Source organism: Centropristis striata, chromosome 13, assembly GCF_030273125.1.
Source record: "Centropristis striata isolate RG_2023a ecotype Rhode Island chromosome 13, C.striata_1.0, whole genome shotgun sequence".
In the NCBI taxonomy this organism is placed as follows: Eukaryota; Metazoa; Chordata; class Actinopteri; order Perciformes; family Serranidae; genus Centropristis; species Centropristis striata.
The window spans coordinates 15,608,200-15,628,284 of NC_081529.1; the positions used below are offsets into that span (position 1 = coordinate 15,608,200).

At 36.6% G+C, this 20,085-nt stretch overlaps 3 protein-coding genes across 3 annotated transcripts; all 3 read right to left on the minus strand.

Annotated features, from left to right (window-relative positions):
- Positions 1 to 590: 590 nt before the first annotated feature.
- elob (elongin B) lies at positions 591 to 6,662 on the minus strand. The gene is made up of 4 exons (XM_059348834.1): positions 6,538 to 6,662; positions 4,363 to 4,497; positions 2,301 to 2,409; positions 591 to 2,099 (listed from the first exon to the last, which is right to left on the minus strand). Exons 1-4 carry the CDS (start codon positions 6,538 to 6,540, stop codon positions 1,987 to 1,989), a joined length of 360 nt encoding a protein of 119 aa, XP_059204817.1. The 5' UTR covers positions 6,541 to 6,662; the 3' UTR covers positions 591 to 1,986.
- A 1,015-nt stretch (positions 6,663 to 7,677) lies between these two features.
- Positions 7,678 to 14,360, minus strand: zgc:153292 (uncharacterized protein LOC100003014 homolog). Its single transcript, XM_059348821.1, has 12 exons — positions 13,987 to 14,360; positions 12,854 to 13,055; positions 12,659 to 12,691; positions 12,343 to 12,461; positions 10,316 to 10,427; positions 10,196 to 10,228; positions 10,060 to 10,092; positions 9,734 to 9,967; positions 8,765 to 8,868; positions 8,182 to 8,347; positions 8,033 to 8,088; positions 7,678 to 7,851 (listed from the first exon to the last, which is right to left on the minus strand). Exons 1-11 carry the CDS (start codon positions 14,049 to 14,051, stop codon positions 8,044 to 8,046), a joined length of 1,146 nt encoding a protein of 381 aa, XP_059204804.1. The 5' UTR covers positions 14,052 to 14,360; the 3' UTR covers positions 7,678 to 7,851; positions 8,033 to 8,043.
- A 204-nt stretch (positions 14,361 to 14,564) lies between these two features.
- On the minus strand, positions 14,565 to 19,702 carry rusf1 (RUS family member 1). The gene is made up of 14 exons (XM_059348820.1): positions 19,391 to 19,702; positions 18,117 to 18,194; positions 17,920 to 18,034; positions 17,792 to 17,837; positions 17,626 to 17,658; positions 17,435 to 17,540; positions 16,957 to 17,058; positions 16,553 to 16,623; positions 16,268 to 16,452; positions 15,481 to 15,538; positions 15,323 to 15,387; positions 15,117 to 15,230; positions 14,958 to 15,023; positions 14,565 to 14,861 (listed from the first exon to the last, which is right to left on the minus strand). Exons 1-14 carry the CDS (start codon positions 19,538 to 19,540, stop codon positions 14,776 to 14,778), a joined length of 1,275 nt encoding a protein of 424 aa, XP_059204803.1. The 5' UTR covers positions 19,541 to 19,702; the 3' UTR covers positions 14,565 to 14,775.
- Positions 19,703 to 20,085: the final 383 nt, after the last annotated feature.

A 20,085-nucleotide genomic window follows, 5' to 3' on the forward strand; every position in this document is an offset into this window, starting at 1 on the left:
AACATGCTCATCAATTAATTGCACATTTTTATTTTTTTATTTTCTATTATTGTAAATTGAATGTCTTTCGACTTTCGATTGTTTCCTTGGACAAAACAAGCAATTCAAAAAGATCAACTTGGGTGCTGGGATATTGTGATGGGCATTTATGACTATTTTATTAACCAAACAATTTAATTATTGGGGAAAAACAAAACAAATTCATCCTTAATATTGTTAGTCCTAATTAAGTTACTTTTCAGTCAACTTTGCACATATTGCTGACTATTTTCTTTGAGTTCTCCCAATAGTGGAAGCTATCAGACAAACAGCTGCCTAGTTGTAATAATTACACATTTAAAAAGGTCTACACACCCCAGTTACAATCCAAGCAACCCTATATGATTAGCTTCAGTTATGTACCATTTTAATTCTGCTATCCTCATCAGTGTGCCATGCTATTGAATAGGGCAGTGACTCTTAATTAGCACTATGACAATCTATGATAGTATGTATTCCCCAAACTGTGCCTTGGGTGTGCACATAAAATAAACTATTGTGTTAATACGTTTACCTTTGACTACATATTAAAAGACCACAGTGCACAGAGATGAAAAACAGTTGTTTTAATGTTAAATCAGTTACAAGTGCAACTTTGATCATGTCCCACTGTTTAACAGCCTCAATTTTTAAATGTTAATTTCAACAATTTCATTCAACACCCCCAGGTCAGAATAGTCTTTCCTGTTTTCAGTAATGTAAAGTTTTAGTTTTTAAATTGTAGTTTTTCTAGTTCATGAGACCCAGTGTTATATTCTAGTTTGATGTTTTGATGTGCAGGAGAAGTTCATTTGTTATTAACCTTTAGGTTAAAGGAAAAAACAATGTGTATTAAGGTATTAACAGGGTATAATACAACACAAGTTGCAGCATGAGCTAAACCTAAATGGGCAGTGATCCTGGGACGATAGAGAGTTCAATGTGCAGCCCACTACTCAAAGGTACGATTCATAACTCATCACATGACAAACGCTTTAGGTTTACTATAAACAACTTGCCCCACTGATTAAAGTCAAGAAGATCTCATTAACCAAGATATCATTGGCTACAATCATACATTGGACAGGAAAGTTGGTTAACCCCAATCTTTATTAGCAAGGTAAATAATATCAATAATCTCAATTAATTTTTGATTGCTGCTCTGCCTTTCATTTTCAACACCAGGTCCACGCCAGCGTTACATGTGTTGTAGATACCCACAACTGAGTGTGTTCAGTCTCAGTAACTTCCGTGAGCAGTTACAGTAAGAAAACTACAACTACTGAAAGGTTATGTACCAAGAAATGTTCATCTTAATGCCGGATCTCCTGTTAACAAGTGAATCTATTTTTTATTTCAGATTCACATTGTTCAAAAGTTTTTTGAAATACAGATAGTAACTTAGAAATTCACAAACTCCTAGCTATTGCTGCAACATATCCAGGCCAAAGACCAAATAACATGTTAAATTCTAGTAATAGTTTAATAAAGGAACACACAAACATAAAAGCCTAAAAATGTCACACCTTATCAACTTCCCACGTTTAAGCCAGCAAAATAAAAAACACGAGTAAGGCAGCAATAACCTTACCCCAAATAAAGACTAGAATTAATTAAATACGAGGTACAATTTTTTATGTTCAGCCGTAACCAATCCCATGGATGACTGACAGTGTTGTGACAAGTCCGTCAGGTATCTCTGAAGGGTCTTGCGTGAAATTATCAATTTATCTAGCATGCGTTCACCGATTTTCAGGACAAATGAACCACTTTGCAGCACCCGCCCTCACATTTACAACAAGGGGAATCCGTGTATGTAATTGTTTGTGCCCAGCTGAAGATCTGTCGTCGGCAAGGTAAAACTCACCGCGGAGGCATCATTTCCCAAAATTCAACCCCCTCCCTCCCCCCGTGCATCCTCCCTCCGACCCCCCTGTGCGTCCCTCTCTTGTTTCCCAGCCCCCTCTCTCACTGTACAGCCTGCTCGTTGGCTGTGCTGCCCGAGTCCTGGGGCTTCATGACGTCAGGGAGCTCTGGAGGAGTGGAGAAAGGCTCGACCCTCAGCTGCTCAAATGAATCATCTGAGAGAAGGACAGAGAAAGTGACAACAGTGAGTAGAAAGCAAGAGAGAGATGAGACATAACAGAGTAAATCTGAGCAGAAAATAAGAGCTACTACCATTCCAAACAAGCTGCTCAGCTTCAGTGAATGGATGGTGCCACGGCTGTAACACTAAGTGAAAATGGTCTGATATGGGGTTGATTAAAGGGTGAACTACTTACCACTCAGACGGAAGGCTAGTCCCACAGTGGCTGGGGCCTGAGGTCGAGCTGTTTGATTTGTAAAACCACAATTTCCAAGAGTTTGTCCGTCATTAAGCATCACATCATCCTAGCAAGGAAAAAAATAATTAAAAGCAATGTAGAGCCAGTTGTTCATTCACAACATTTTTATTTTTCATGTTCATGCACAGCTTTTTCAGAGATAGTGCTCAAGGCACCTGAAGAGATTGAAGAGAACAAGTTGCCACAACAATAAAACTGGCAAGGTCTCTGACGGGATTTCCACCAAGCGTGGAATGGCCGTGGCACGGCTCTGCCGCGGTTTTGCACTGTCCTCTGCCTGGCGTCAATTCCTACCGGGAGCTTAACGGCAGCGTAGCGAGCCAGCCGTATACACGCGAGATATCAAGAACACGCGATAATCCTGAACGTACGTGATCCCGTGATAAAACTGTGTGTATAAAGTAAACAACAACAACAAACAGCTTACTTTGCTTCTCCGACGTGGAAGATCTGTTGATCTGACCATCTAGCCTTATAAAAAGAATATGTTATGTCATAAATGATTGTATGCTGTTCCACTTCAACAATCAGTCTCTCGTCGTCGCCGACCCTCTGATTCCCTTTGACTGATTGCTGATCTGGTGCCCCCGGTCAAGACGTAATGTTGATGTGAAGTAGTTTTAGGCTGCATGAACTGTGTATTGTGTTTTATTTTGAAAGGGGGCGGAAGAGTATTACGTTGATTCTGTGTCGGATTTCCTGTCTGGTGCAATCTGCTCTGTTGATCTTGACACGGTTTAGCAACGGCTGGGACACTGCTGAGACGTTACGCGGCGCGCCCGGTGGAAATGGTCTCATTGATTAGAGTGGCAGCGATCAGCAACGGTGACCACGGCACAGCCGTTCCGTGCCTGGTGGAAATCAGGCTTGATCTCGCAAGTTTTTAATTCAGTGTCCGTTATGCATTTGAAAAGTAGTTCAAGCTTGGCATTTGGACTTTTTTACACTCAGATAGAGGTGGGCGATATGGATAAGACAGGTACGACTGTTCTTTAAATTAATCTAAAGAACCTAACAAATTAATGCAATTCATCAAATAGATGAAAAAAATCCAAAATCCAACATTATCGTATAGCGGTCCTGCTCCTGCACAAATACGGACTAATACAACCAGAGATATTGAAGAAATAACTAACTTATGAACAGTACAATTATTTTCATTACTGATTATTTTTTGATACATTGATCTAGTTAGAAATAATAACAACAAATTGGTTTTCAAAATGCCATTTACAGTTTCTTTAAGCCCATGGTGATGTCTCTTATTTTCTAATTTTGTCAGTTCAAAAGTCAGAAACCATATTTGGCAAACCAGATCTGAGAAGCTGAAAAAAACATTGTATTATAAATGGCTGCAGAACAATTGTTGACTAATCATCCTAAATCGTGTAAATAATTCTTAGAATGTACACAAATTCATACAATTTCACAGTTTTTGTTATTTTATAGACAGACAGAGCTAAAGCATGAATGTTTATTTTAATATTATTCTAAATATTTCTCAGATGGATATGAGCGACAATAACAACAAACCAAGAAGCTGTTAGCTATAATCATGTGTTCCACTAACTGGGCATCCCACTTATAAGATGGCTCACAAACACCTTAAACAAGATAAAAACCTATTTTGTATACTTCTTACTCATACTAGCAGCACAGCGATTCACTCCCTCGTTAGGATCAGAATGTAAAGCATTGTCCATATAACTTGAATATTGCTTGTTTCAGTTACAGTTTCAGTTCTGGTTTTTCAACACTGCGATAGAAACTATATTGAAAAATGTATACAATTAAATTTTGATATTGGTTTGGGTTGGTAGTCGGGTGGAACCACCAATCTTAAGCATCTGTATCTGACCACCAGAATCATTGTCTTCCTCCAGAATCACATAGTGCAATCTTAAACTGTCACTGTAACATATAACAACTGCATGTGTACATTCCCAATCAACTTTCTGAACAGACAATTCTGATCCAGAAGCTGATCCATGTAATTTACCTTGTAAAGTCTCTGATCTTCAGGTGGTCTCTTTAAAATGCCTTCCACAATGCGCTTCAGTTCATAGACTGTGGTCGACTCTTTGGCATCTGTGAAGATGGTGGTCTTGTGACGTCGGATCATTAGAAACACATCCTGAAGTGAGATCAAGTGACAGAGGAAAGAGCGGAAATGAGACACTGATGACTTCCAAGAAAATTCACTTCAGAAAAACTTCATTGTTGCCCTTGCAGTTTTCTCAAACAGAATTTGTCACGCTGATACAACTCATTCATGTTTTGATCAGTTTTTTTCAAAGCTAGAACAACCACCAAGCTTTACTAAATCCTTAAAAACATTAAATTGTCTGTTTCAAGCCCCACTAAGGAATACAGCTCATTTTGGTGTAAAGACAATTAATTCATAATCTACCCATTACAGATCTTTTCTATGGTAAAACCTCCACAAAATGTCTGTTGCCATCAGCTGATATAAGCTTAATCATATGCACAGTCACAGAGGACATGTTCAAATCTCTTAAAATAATCATATTCAAGTAAAAGCAAAGCATTAAAAACGTTATTAAAAAATGTAAGCATTATCAGCAAAATGTATGTTGAGTGTTTAAAGTAAAAGTAGTCACTGTGCCGTCACAATTTCTCTGCCAGTGTTTTACTATTAAATAAAATGGATTAATGGATTGTTATAACTGCTGCATCAATGTGTATATTGCATTTTACTGCTGTAAATGTTTATGGTTGTGCTAAAAATAAGTCCAATGCTGCATCATAATTCTGTCGACAGTAAGACTGTCTCGTAAAAACTATGTGTATCTGAAAAGTCAACTTTTTGTCTGAAAACCAGCCCTGATCTTATCTTTGTGACAATACATTTTCCAGCTGATACACTAGGGTTTTTAAAGAGTTTATTTAGCTTGATAAGAAAGAGAAATTGGAAATTGGGCTTTTTGTCCATCTGGAATTGTGGCTAGTTGATTCCAAAATCTATCAGCCACTCAATAGATTATTTTTTTAGAGTACAGCAACTCTTGCAGTCATATTTTAGCAGCGTTTGGTTGCACACATCTAGAGATACATGATTTTTACTAGACAGGAAGGATATGATCATTTGTAATCTGCAAAGTAACTAAAGCTGTCCGGCAAATGCAGTGAAGTAAAAAGTATAATATTTGCCTATACATCTACAAAATAAGGCAGTATGCAAAAACCCTGACACACAGTTCTTAATAAATTTGAATACGTCATGAATGTAAGGTCAACTCAAACTCTAAAGCATCACATCCTGTTGTACAAGGGCACATTTAAATGAAGATAAAGCCACAGTGATAACCACTGCTGGAAAAAGTTAAAGCAAATTAGGTAGCAGCTACTTGTTTATGTGTTTCAGCTACATGTACCAGCCAGGCTTTAAGGTAAAGCCGAGTGGCAGCAGCTGTGGCTGACAGTGACCGCAGTTTAGTGAGTTAGGAAATAAGCCGGTTAAGTTTATACAAATAATAAAACACAGCTCCTTTCTATAACGTCACGCCAAGGCGTTTAAGGACACACGGTGCGGCAGCTGCTAGCTAGCCTCATACCCTACCAAGCTAGCTCAGCTGTAGCTAAGGCAGCCGTTAAATGAAAATGAACCCCTTCTTACAAGATATAACTTACTAAACATACGTTATGCTGTCTGCCAGTAAACTAGACACACCGTGGTTGACTGTTAACACCAAGTTTCTTAATCTAAGTTGTTTCTTGGATAATAACGTTAGTCGAGCTTCAGGAGCTGGCTATTGACAACTTCAGCTAGTTAGCTTCTAGTTAGCTACTTTGCCATTTCCTCAAAAGCAAAGTTAGTCAGTTGATGTGCCACTAATTCAGAACAATGTTAGTTTAAATGCACTTTCCATTGAGCCCTTCTCTGTCAACCCTGCTATCGACCCGAGCATTATAAAGCAACGTCCAGCTAGCCCGGGCGACTGTGTTGACACCGTAAGGGAAGCTAACCCATGTTAGCAAGGGTTAGCTAAACAAAGACAGCAGCTCCTGGATGACCATTTTTGTGAAAAGCTTGGTTCAGATGCTGACAGCGTACGTGTTAGCGTTTAGAGGACAACTTAATGGTTAATTAAAGTAAGGTTTGACAAGTTAACACGCCTTAACATTATGGGCTGCATGTGTTTTCCTCACTCACCATTTCTTGCGGTTGGTTGCTCACAGAAAAAAAAACGCCTCCACTGCACAGCGACAACTGAGATCACAGCAGCATCAGAAACAGCTGCAGCTCCGCCGCCAACCAGCGGGGGGCGCTGCAGCATATATATATATATATATATATATATATATATATCCTGTATAGGATATATATATATATATATTTAATTAATATTATATATTATATATATATATATTTAATTAATATTATAATTTAATCTATTTACTCCATTTGTTTACATATACAGTGGTGGTCAAAATTATTAGAGCATCTGACAGATATGAAAATATTGACTTTTCTTGCCTCCAAAACATGATTTAATTTCATAATGTGCATGCAGATGGTGGCTCTGAGCACAACAAATAACAGATGAAGTGAGTCCTAATGTTTTTTATCCACATTTAACTTATTAACTTATTTGGTGTGTCCACCTTTTGCAGCCATTACAGCAGCACATCTCGCTGGCATAGTGTCAATACATTTCCTGAGAACTTCAACACTATGTTATCCCATGTCTTCTGCAACTCAAGCCAAACGCTTTCTTTTAAATGTAAAATAGATCTGTCCAGTTTATTTTCCAACTCGCCCGAAATTTGCGCAATGGGATTGAGGTACAATCCTAAACCTTCATCACGTCTCTCTCCCTGCTGAAACAAACAGGTGTTCCTTTTCACTGGTTGCTACTTTTATGTGGGAGGACTTAACTTCCTCCTCTCGCCCTTACAGCAGCTGCCACCACAGGGAAGGGGACAGCTGAAGTGACAGCAGCTGAGAAAAACAAATCAGGCAAGGTGCCACAAGCTGTGGCTGTTATGTTGACATTATTTTACATGTTTATTTTTTGCCCAAAGACTTTACACTCATTCATTTTGAGTTGGATGTACCGAAAAAAAATTGTCTCATCTTTGTTTTTCATTCACTGATATATTTTATCATGTTGTTGTCAATTTGCCTTCTCTTTTATGTTTTGTATTTTTTTGTAGAGCACTTTGAGATAGATAAAGTTTAATTTCTTTTTTTGAAATAGTTTAGAACTGAAAACAAGTCATGATGGTGATATGTACTGCTGACAAATTACTTTATTTTGAAGAAATATTCCATATGAAATCAGAACAAAACTTGTTGAAAGAAAGTTTATTTACATGTTTTACATTTTACATAAAAAAACAGCAAACAATCAGGCACAACTGCCTGAAATTGGTAAAGTCATAGTGCTTTCATGGCCGAAAAATACTCTGTACTCAAATGTCTGTGAAGATCAGCGAGCCCAGTTTCACTTTCACCTCAAATGACCTGAAAAATAAAAAACACTGAGTGAGACGAGTACAGGAAAGAGACCTATTGGATATTTCCAAATATTGTCACTTTTTTTTAATCGAATTTCTCTTACTGGAAAAAAACTCAAGAAAATGCCATGATATTAAAATAATTCCATGAACCCAAAAAATGCATATAAAAAATATATTCAACTCACCAAATAAACTTTTATCTAACCACGAAAGCACTCTCTTGGATCTGGGAATAACTGTACTGTGGAGCACAGAGGCAAAAACACAGGGGTCACTTTACTGTATTTAAAAAACAAAGCTAATCAAAAATCAAATAATAAAAACCCAAACTTACATGAAGTCCTCTGGGGGATTGGATGGGCTCCAATCCCCTACAGCAGAGCATTGAAAATGGCCTTTCTTTAGTCTTTGAATGCTCTTTGAAACACAAACTGAACACTTTGGCAGGCAGGTAGACGTCCCAGTCTGCTGCATGCTCCTCTATCAGATCACCCACCATCCTGTTGGGGAGCAGCACAAAGAAAGCATGTAGTCATGTTGAGAGATGTTGTCGTAACAGGAGTTTACTTAATGCATTTTTCATTACAGGCTACACTTATGCATTGCTAAGAGTTTTCAACAAAAACTTGACTTCTGTGCTCTTTTCTTGATTTTGTGTAAAACTTGAATAAAAACAGAAAGCATCAAATTCAGAATCTGTGTAAATGTTTACAAAAAAATCTCCAATTTGAGTGTTAGATATCTTGTATTTGTACTGTATTTAACTGAATGCAGGTCACAAAAATGCACTGCATTCTGTTTTTACTCAGTTTTCACAGTGTCAAAATGTTTTATGGAATCTGCGTTGGACTCGACTTGGAGCAGGACAATGCATCAATGCATCAGTGATATAGTTATAAGTACTGTTAAGCACAGACCTGTCAATCAGCTGCTGTGTGGTCAAATCCGCTGTGCCCGTCTGCTGATGATGGACGACCAGAGCAACAGTGATCTTCAGCTGATCTTTCAGTTCTCTGTTGATCTAACATGGGGAAACATACACACGGTATATCCCTATGAGACACTGGTTGATTTGGACAAACTAGCACACCAATACTTTACAATAAAACAAACCGCGTAAAAAGTAAAAGTCCCACTCCTACTCCTACTCCTTGGATAATAAAATCCAAAGACATGGTTATTTCATGGTATATTTGTGTCCAAATATTTTGTTTGTCCTGTGAGGGTGATACATAGTGTACATGGACAATATACCACAATATCCATTAAATTAGATTGTAAGCATACCTTCAGTAACAACCTTTGGCTGTTTTCAAATGGCAAGTGGGTAATCTCAGTTTACAAATTGGATGCTGAAGCAAAAACTATTTACAAGGCAAAAACTGTTAATTTCAACAACTTATACAAGGTATAGTTCAGTTTATGTAAGTGGGGTTTTATGAGGTACTTATCCATCCATAGTCAGAGTATTAACAGGAACTGTAGCCATTATATCAGGCTAAGCTCTCATCAAAGCCACCAGACTCCTCTGAAAAAAACAAACCCTCAGTAATTTTATCTTAAAAAATCTTTAAAATCTTTTAAAAAAACCCACAGGAGTTGTTGGTGTACTGCTGCCTAAATTGTATAGTTTGACTTATTTGTGACTCTGGTGAATCCAAACTAACCCTTTATAACACAAACAGACTAATCAATTACGCAGTAGTAGACCTGCACCTCCTGTGTTCTGTGAGGGAAATTACTGTTTTTGTCAATGGAGTTTGGTGGCTTTGAAGAGAGCAGTCTGACAGCGAGGTAAAGTGGTTAAAATACATTTTCACTGCTGCAGTTCAATGCTTAGCTTTTTATACCTGCTTCTCCAAACTGCCACTCAGCGATGCACTTACTTTGTGGACTATGTCGTGAGGAAGTCTGGAGAGGATTCTGAACGGGTATCCAAAGTGACCGATGATGTCGACTATGTGTTTCACCACATCTGAAGGGATGCATGACTGCATGGGCAGAGCTTCCACCCACTTGGAGTAGTAGTCTGTTAGGGTCAAGATGTATTTGTGTTCATTCCGTGTTGGAGGGAGCGGCCCTCTGACATCCAGACCAAGCCACTGCCACGGCTCGTTCACCTGCAGACACAACATCACATCATGCAGAAATACAATCAGGTCAGTTTGTGTTTAATGTTGCAATGCATTCAAGGAATCATTCTGTAACTTACCTCTATCACCTTTTCAGGATCTTCACATTCTATCTGTGAACATTACAGACGAGCACTTGATTAAAATACATATAGCAAATATAATATAGCAGTCAACATGAGTATAAGAGTCAACATTTGTAGTTTAAGTACTTACACTTGAATTATCATCTGGAGCCCACTGAATATCCTGTTGTGTTAGAAAAATACAGAAACAAATTATCACCAAATTAACAAGAAAGTGATTAGTAATTATACCATATATAATACCACTTACCCGCGATGCACAGTAATCTCCATGAAAAAAATGTGGAAATGAATCTATCTTCATCAACCCTTGGTCGACTATAATCCTCCATTTGTCGTTGGACTTTTTGGAGTCTTTGTCTCTGAAAAAAAAAAAATGTGTTTAGTTTAATGGTTAACTTGTTCAATAAAAGCATGTTGGAAATACATTCTTATTTCAACAAGCAATTTGTTATATTTTACCAGGTACTGTAAGCAGCAGAAAGGCATTATTTATGGTTATCGTCGATCAAACTCATAAAATGTAAAGTTTTGCTGCTTTTCTTTGTCTTATTTGATATTAAACTGAATAAATAAGGATTTTGGAAAGTTGGATCTTTTTTCAAACTACTTTGTGATATTTGATTTTTTTTTTTTTAAAGATGAATCAGGAGAATCAGCACATTATGTGATAATGAAGAAAATAATTATTACTATTTTATACTTTCTTGTGAGAAGAGCATTAAATGCTGTGTAGTAGTGCAGTAACTGTCTCTCTGTCTAAACTGGTTTGTCAGTTTTTCCCCCTCTCTTGTAAATGTTCTGGGTTTTTTCAGTGTTCTGTGTACAAACCCCCTCCATGCAGCAAAACTGTCAAAAGTCTATGAGAGCACAAACACACATCCGTGTGAGAATGTTTTTGTCTCAGTGCTTGCAAAATTAAGCTTGAAGGCAGGAAACTGGAACTTACACAAACTTATATAACAAAGCTTAGAGACAGAAGTCAGTTTACGCTTAAACATTCTTCATTCATACAGTCTTTAAACATTAACATTTTGGTTTGACATATTTGTTGTCAGTGTTGTTAAGGTAGCTTTCTGATTAGCCGTTCAATTAAGCAAATCAGGATGAGAGTAGGGTGAGGCAAGCTAGCAAGAGACAGACTGCACACACGCAGTTTCTGAAGTATAACAAGACAACTTTTTCGAAAGACATGACCATCTGGAATGAAGAAGAAGAAGGCCAGCTCTGTATGACATTACACAGAAACATTCAGCCAACAGAGTGAGGAATACAGAACTGTGTACTGGTAGTAAAGCAAGTACACAATAAAAACAGTGGAGGGTTAGGACTAGAGCTGCAACAATTAATAAATACATTGATTTGTTTGTCGACAGAACAGTAATTGGCAACTATTTTGATAATCTAACAATCATTTTAGCATTTTTTAATTATTATTATTAGTTTATTTAAAAGGGGACAGTGCAATTTCATAAAACACATGATTACACATGGTTAAAAAAGCCAGAGTTAGCCAGAAGGCTAGTTTTCATCTGTAGTCCCCTGGCCATGATGTAAAAAAGCAGAGAATTACGAAACAAAAAACAAACAAAAGAAAAAAAAAACATGTACAATATACAAAATACATATACAAACACTTGCGATACAATTAAGAAAAACAACATCAAAATCACATACAACATCACAACATAACATTTTGTCATAACATCAAAACAACACAACAGGCTTATCTTTTAGTGTTGGCAGCTGCAGGTGTTGATAAGCCACAATTTCAACTTTTTTGTGAAGGCCTTGTATGTTGTTAGCAGTTTAACCTCCTCAGGTACTGAGTTCCACACACTTGCACTCCTTACTGACCAGGCCGACTTACTGAAAGTGCTCCTGCGCAGAGGGATATAACAGTCACCTCTGACAGAGCCTCGAGTAACACGCTCAAGGCTGTTTCTTTGGCTGATTAACTCTTGCAGAGGATCTGGAGCCAATTTATGCAGTACTTCATAGGTCAGTTTTAAGTCTGCAAATGTTTGAAGACTGTTTTTAAGCAAAAAAGGCAAACATTTGCTGGTTTAATGCTTCTTAAATGTGAGAATTTTATGATTTTCTTTGTTTTTGGCTTTTGGTAAGGATGTTACACAGTGCATGTTTCACTTTTTTTTTGGACATTTTTTTGACAAAACAGTGAATCAGGAAAATAATGGCCTGTTTAATTGATAATCGAAAATAATGGTTAGTTGCAGCCCTGGTTAAGACAAAATCTCTGTGTCTGTAAAAACATACCCAGCAGGCTCTTCTTCTGTTTGGCTGGGCTCTTTGTTCTGGACTCTTCTCTTTGCCGTGGCAGGAGCTGTTGTTGTAGACTGAGCTTGAATTGTCTGTGAGGCTTTAACACCATTTGTCTGAGTTCACAACACAGGGAAACAACACACAGTGTTCAGGAAATGTGTACTGGTTGTGGTATGTAAAATATCCTATTTTAAACCACAATCCAAGAAAGTAAAAATAGAGAAAATTGAGCAACAAGCTTGCTAAAATAACCACAAAAGACAACACAATCACAGAATTACAACAGTTAAATATGAATATAATGTGCTACCTTGTTTCTCTTACTTCTTGTGTTGCTGGAAGACTACATCAGGGGGGACAATGACAGTTATTACACTTACATCAGATCTTTATTTTAGAGATTATCAGAAACAGATTTAAAGGTTTTACTATCTTGTTCTGAAATTACTTTTCCCACTCAATTAACTTTTGTTTTATTTATTTGAATCAGTAACTACATACAAACCTCTCTTGCCTGTGCATCACCGGGGGATAAAAATATGGTGGGAATTGCATCTTCTCGAAGTTTCACACATTTGCCCGTTCTGTCAATGTACTGTTCCTCGAAATGATTGATGCACAGCACGGAGAATCGTGACGGTGTCCAGTCCTTCCAGTTCATGTTTGTGAGCCATTTCTTGAGTTTCCGGGGATTGTACAGGGGAAACCTGTCAAAACACACGACTCATTAAAACAGCCCTGAAGTAAAAAGGTGGGATCTAGGTCTGGAAGCGCATTCTGTTCAATAAATCATGTTTATATTACTTTGTTAGAGTGTATATTTATCTGCGCTGAACATTTTTTAAATTAAGTTATTAAGTAACTTAATTTTAAGTACTTGCGCTCTACTTGAGCAATTATTTTTTATCTTTACTTTTTATGTATTGATTTTCCTTGTTTTCCATATTACAAACTTATTTCAAGACAGGGAGCGCACCATCATATAAATCCAATTTCAATATTAAAGAAAAAAGATAGAAATAATTTTAATAATAACAATCATAATTCTACTAAGGGAAATACATATGTGCTTTACTTGAACATTAACATTTTCTGCTACTTTGTTATTTTTTACTTCACTACATTTATTTATTAATCATAGTTACTAGTTACTTTACAGATTTAGGTTAATAATAAATAAATAAACAATTAAATTATGATGTATTATTATGGAGATAGATTACACTTTATTGATGCCTTGATGAATTTCACAAGTTACTCGGCAAGCTTTAAAAAAATAAATAAAATTCAATAATGTTATAATATTGTGAAACGGGTCAATCTGCATTTTGATAGGTTTTACTTTTTGTACTTCAAGTTTATTTTCATGCTAACTACGCAATGTTTGGTGGCATAGTTAGTTTGAAAGTTATATAAAACGACGATTAGAGTAGTTGCCTGAATCAAGGCTGATCTCGTATCGTTTTCTCAAATCCATAGATTGATAAAACATAATAAGAGCTGGAAAACTTAGTCAAGAAAATCAAAGAGTGTCACACTGGTGGGATTGCAGCTAATGTTTATGTAGCTAAGTTAACTCGACAATTCACAAACCTGCCCACTATTCTCTGCTTACGGCTGAGAAATGTTAATACTCACTTAAAATACTTCGCATCTGACTCGGTGGAGCCTTCGCAGTTGTAGGCACATTTATATCTCCCCATTTAGTTCTCAATTTTGTTTAATTCTAGACAAAACAAACTGATTTGTATTGCTAAAGTAGAAGTTACCAGAAAAGTTAGCAATAATACAACTGTTACATCCGGTTCGAATTGCCAAAATAAAAACCACGACACGTTAAAAATCGTTTGGAGTAACGTCAAGCCATCGAATTACAGTTTTTTAAAATTTAACTATATTCAGAAACATATAGAAGTATATTTCGTCCTGTATTCAATCCTGATGTTGAATATTCAAAGGCATTTGACAATTATATGCACAAGCCGGAAATTACTATTTTTCGCTTTTACAAGCTAAATTATTGCTAACTTGACGCAACTGATTCACCAACGGATATGGTTTCTTCTTCGTGGCTTTTTAATTGCAGCGCTCTGCAACGTCCCCTTATGGATAACAGAGAGAAGGGCAGTCATTCATATTTTATTTGTATGACACATTCAATTTATACACATAAATGCAGCCTTTTACAGTGGAAAAAATAGAGAAAGTCAGTTCAATTAACATTTGGTCCAGCTTTGAATTTAATACACCTGTAAAAATCAAAATATTCCTTACAAATATAGATGGTTTTCTCTACCTGGGTCATATACATTAAGATTTGAACACAGAGTTAACCAAACAACAGATACTTAAAAATAGCACTGTTTGATTACATGTATTAAAAAATGTGATATAAACAGTGCATAATCACTGCCGATGTCTCACAGCTCAGTTGCTTTTTGTTTTCCACTCGACCCTCCACTCATTCCAGTCCAGCAAAGTTCGCTTTATGTCCCATCCTGCAGCTTCCACACCTGGAATTATTATTAGCAAATACATTTTTCTGTTAGTGAAAACATACAAGATAAAATTAGCAATTTGGAGGTTAAAACTGTTTTGTGTGTGCTCACCTTTGATAAATGGATTGAAAATTGTGTCCATCAACTTGTGACTCTCATGCACCATTTCCCAGTGACCTAAAATAAAAAAAGATAAAAGTGTGTAAAAGGAGAGAAAGCAACTCTATTAATGTAAATTAAAATAAATAAATAATGGAAGCAAAGGCTAACTTTGTTGTTGTTTCGTTGGAGAGTTCAACATGCTGCTGAGCCACAGAGCTTGGCACATTGCTCTGAGTTCATCACACACTGATGCTTCAGGTCCCAAACAAACACAGACGCAGCCTGAGAGGAAAATAGTTTGAAAACAAACACTTGAAGTTAAATATCTCTTAAACACATTGTTGTTCCGTTGAGGAAAATGGAGGGTGACATACCATTTCGTACTCCCAACAGGTAAGGCATGTTGTTTTCCTTCAAAGCCAAATCAAATTCCTCAAGGCTATAAAATAAGCAAAATTACAATAAACAGTGTTGAACTTTATTCGTGTTTAAGTTTATCATCATATATGTAAAAAGTGTTACATGAAAATACCTTTGTACAACCTCCTGCAGCCTCACTCCAAGCTTGACTGGCACAGTTTTCCTAAACTCTGGAAAAAACAGAAGAATAAATTACTTTAAATGCACCGAAATACTTCTTCGTTTTGAGAGACAAATCAAGGTTATTTGCTGCTAGGTTACAATTTTTATGAGAACTTACAGGCTTTACAGAAGCGTATAAACAAAAATAAAAAAGAGAGAGGCTTGAATGTGTAATCACTTCTCCGCTGTGTTGTGTTACGTGCAAACATGTGACTGTTGCACTTTCTCCAGGCATGTTGAGCATGAAACAATGACATAACTGCAGGAGACATACATGCAAATAGAGTTACATCCTATTTACTAATGTTAAGTAAAAACATTATTATTTTTTTTTTAATATATTTTTATCCCACGATTTTTGTAACCCATTTTTATCACCCGGTTTTTGTCCTATCTATCTTGATCCTGGGTGCTACCTCGTCTCTGTCGGTCTGGGGAGGGCCCTGAACTGAGCACATGCTTCCTCCGATACATGTGGAGTTGCGGACCTTAGTAAAAACATTTTTTTTTAAATCAATGAAAGAACTTCAACTTCTATTCCTGCAAAAAAAATAAAACATTTCAACCACTTTCAATGACCCATATTTATTCACATCTATTTAGAAAAAGTTCTCTTAAATTCACAAGCTTTCAGGGATTTCAAGGACCTGTGGAAGCCATGTACATTGTGTCTCAACATTGCTAACATCTTATACACAAAATAGTCAAGAAAATGTCTGTAAGTTCATAGTTTTTACCAAAGAAAACGGGTTCCCTCTGATTGGCCTCCAGAGGACTCAGGACCCGTCTGTCTCTCAGGTACTGCTGCAGCACGGTCGACAGCCGCGCCTCGTTGAAGGTTTCCATCACAACCGAACGCACAGCCTTGTAGTTGGCAAAGAGGTGGAGGGCGGTGAAGAGGAAGAAGAGGCTGATAGTCAGCCTGAGGGGCAGAAAGAGGTATAAAAAAAAAGGCATCATAGACTTCATACATCCCTGTATAAGATTCTTACAGATTTAAATTCTTTGTAAACGATGCTTACATTGGATTATCAGTGACGAGAGGAATGAGCATCAAACTGACCATCAGTCCAGCCAGATTCACTAAAGTCTCCTGTGGGAAATAAAACATATGAAGATCAGACAAACACACTGCCTCATCAGAAACCTTATTTTGAAGAATTCGCAGATTTCTATTGGGCGTTTGTATCAATAAAAACTCAGAAGGATCCACTTTTGATTGAGAGAGAAAACGGAATACTGTGCATTTAGTAATTTACTTACATATCTCTGGCATAATTTAATAGAGGAGCAAATGTTGGGCACAGGAAATAAACATCTGTACTAAAACTGTGCACTGAATAACTGTGTTATTCATCACAAGTTATCACATTGTTCACCGTGGTTTTCTCCACAATAAACAGAAAATATAGGTCAAAAACAGTACCTGACTGCCATCTTTGGCAGAGATGTCGGCCATGTTGTCTCTGCGAGCCTGATGAACAGTCAGAGCAGCTCTGGTGGCACCGCCTGCCACTCCAACAAGAGACTGCAGAGGACGAACGTACATATGTCAGTTTATGTTTGTCAATGAATACCTGGGAGCCCTAAAACATTAAGTTGTTTACGTGTTTAACAGGTCAACAACAGGATATTTTAATAATCAACAAAGTTCAATTGTTTGTGTTTATTTTATATCAGTTTTATAGTCTGGTTCTACACCATGAATTGGACATCCATTATCAAATGTGTTGATAATTGGATGCAAAAATAAGTCTGAGATCAGTTGAGTGAGGAGGTTCAGTCTTGACATGTTCAATATATTTTGATAAATAGTCCAAGCTCAAAGTTCACCTTCAGGAAAGGCAAATTAAGTGAACTTTGAGTTTTACATTTTCATCATTTAATTTTGCTTTTTTTTTTACCTTGAAAATCCCTGCAGTGCACACAATCAGGGTGAAGCAAGCAGGAAAGAACGGAGCCAATATTTCCATGAACATGGCAATGTCGTTTAGAACATCAGCAAATAGTCTGGTAAGAAAGTAAAAGAAAAAGAACTTTAAACTGAGTTCATGATTAAGGAGACTTTACTTTAGTGCTTGTGCACCATGCATACCTCCATTTTTTGGCCTCAGAATCCAGTTTACTCCTGGAAAAAAGACAAAGGGACGGATCATGACGAGGAATTTCCAGAGGAGCACAAATAAAAATAAAAAAATACACTGGATTAAAGCTTCCAAAATTTTTATTGCCCTGAAAAAACGACTAAAATACGAGCCTACCCTTTCTGCCAAGCGAAGAGGATTCTTCCCAACATGCCAGTTCCATCTGCAGGAGAAACATTAGTCTGTAAGTTGCACTCACCATGCAAGAGTAATGTACATTTATGGTATATTTTAAAGGATCACACCTCTTAGTAACCAGGTGACTGTGGCTGCAGCGACAGTCGCCTCCTGGTTTCCAACGCCGACACCTTTGAGAGAAGCCTGAGTGGCCAAAGTCCCTGACAGAGAGCTGGAGAAAGCCTGAGAGGGACAGAGTGTGGATGGAGGGTTTCTATCTGATGCAGATGGCCTTAATAGTTTTGGTGCATCTTGTTTACTGTACCTGCACAGTGTCCCAAAACTGGTATTGCAGGTAATCATCACTGACGCTTTCTGGATAGCCTTGAGGCAGAAAGACGCTCTGAAATAAAAATAAAAATGTTGAAATGTGAGTGTTAGGCAGTACATTTACTCCGTAGGTACTCTTAAAGCCTACACATTTAAGGTACTAGATACTTTACTTGAATCTTGTCTTAGTACATAGTATTTATGTTATCATATTTTTTATTTTAGCTTCTTCATATTCTTGTAATTTTTACACATCTGTTGTATTTTATATTCTTTACTGTTGTGGTACTTTGTCTCTTTTCCCCTCTTTTTATATGTTTACCACACGCACCAATTTACCAAAGTAAATTATTTTCAAAACCTACCTGGTGAATAAATCCTATTCAGATTCTGATGCCACTCTACTTCTATTCAAACAACATCTCAGAGGAAAAATGTTGCATTTTAACTGCACTACATTTATCTGACAGCATTAGTTACTTTACACATTAAGATTTTTTTTTCCACACAAACATAGTTTATAAATTAGACCGCCCTATACTTTAGTAGTATACTAGTAGTAAGTACAGCTCAAATGATTAGTCTATAAATCAATTAGTCATTTGACAGAAAATTAACTGGCAACTAATTTGATTGTGTTTTGTTGTTTGTTCAATGTAAAACATTTCGAAGTTCCAGCTTCACAAATATAAAGATTTCCAGATTTTCTATTTAATTATTTCGATTTTTGCAAGTCTGTTTATCAGTCTACATTAATGAGTAATAATAAGAAGGATAAAATATATAATAGTATTACAGTCACAGGGGATACTTTTAGACTCTTGTTTTCTTAAATTTCTTGTTCAATTTAAAGCCTGGTGTAACTAACTAGCAACTTATTTTGGATAATAACCAAAATCATTATCAAGAAAGCCACGAAAAAAGAGCTAGATATCAGCTCTTAAATTAAACTCTTATGAGCTATTTTTGTTGTTATCATTATATTTGTCCAAACAAATGTAGCTTTAGTTGTACCACGTATTAAAATGAACAAGAAATTTAAGAAAACAAGAGTGGTCTTATATTTTTTTCAGGTGACTGTATATGTACATACTTCTACAGAAGTAACATTTCCAATGAATGACTTTAACTTGTAACTCGGTGTTTTTACAGTGTCGTATTGGTATTTTTACTTCAGTATATGATGAATATTTCCTTCCATACAGGTCTGAGGGGTGATTTAACTATGTACAGGCAATGTAGCTTCATTAAAACGTTATAAATTCTTACTTTAAAAACTCCAACAACAGAGTTTCCTCTGGACTCCCCTTCCCTACCATCCCTTCTCCTCTCCATCACTGCATCCTTAGCAAAATACTTCCAGGACTCTGCACTGCCATACCTCTCTGAGGCTAAAACCACACCTCGACCTGTCTCCATTAAGGCTGTTAGGAGCCGAAACACGAGAGCGCTGATTTAAGTAACAGACAGAATAATACTGCAGTCTGAAATCCGCTGTAATGTGTTTAATTAAAGTCCATTTCGGCTCAGTACAACAGGAAACTGGACAGTCTACGTGTCGTCCTCTCCTGTCGTCTTTTACTTTGAAACGCTTCCGTGTTTACTTCCGCTCTCACAGTTTGAAGACTCCTCATTGGTCTATTAGGAGTTTAAGGCGGCGCTTCGATAAAGACGCTAACAAATCAGAAAAAGTCTTTTAATTTATGATTTCAATTTAAAAACTCAAGTAAACAGAGAGAGATAATTGCCAACATCAAAAATAAATAAATAAATTACCCAATTAATGAATTGATATGCTATTAAATGCACCACAAATAAAAGAAAACAATAAATTAAATAAACAGATATTTATATTGTAAATTATGTTATTTATTTATTTACCCTTGTATTAATTGCCATATTTATTTTTCTTTATTCCTATTTAATTAAAAAAACAGAAACATGAATTATTTACAAATGCTTTT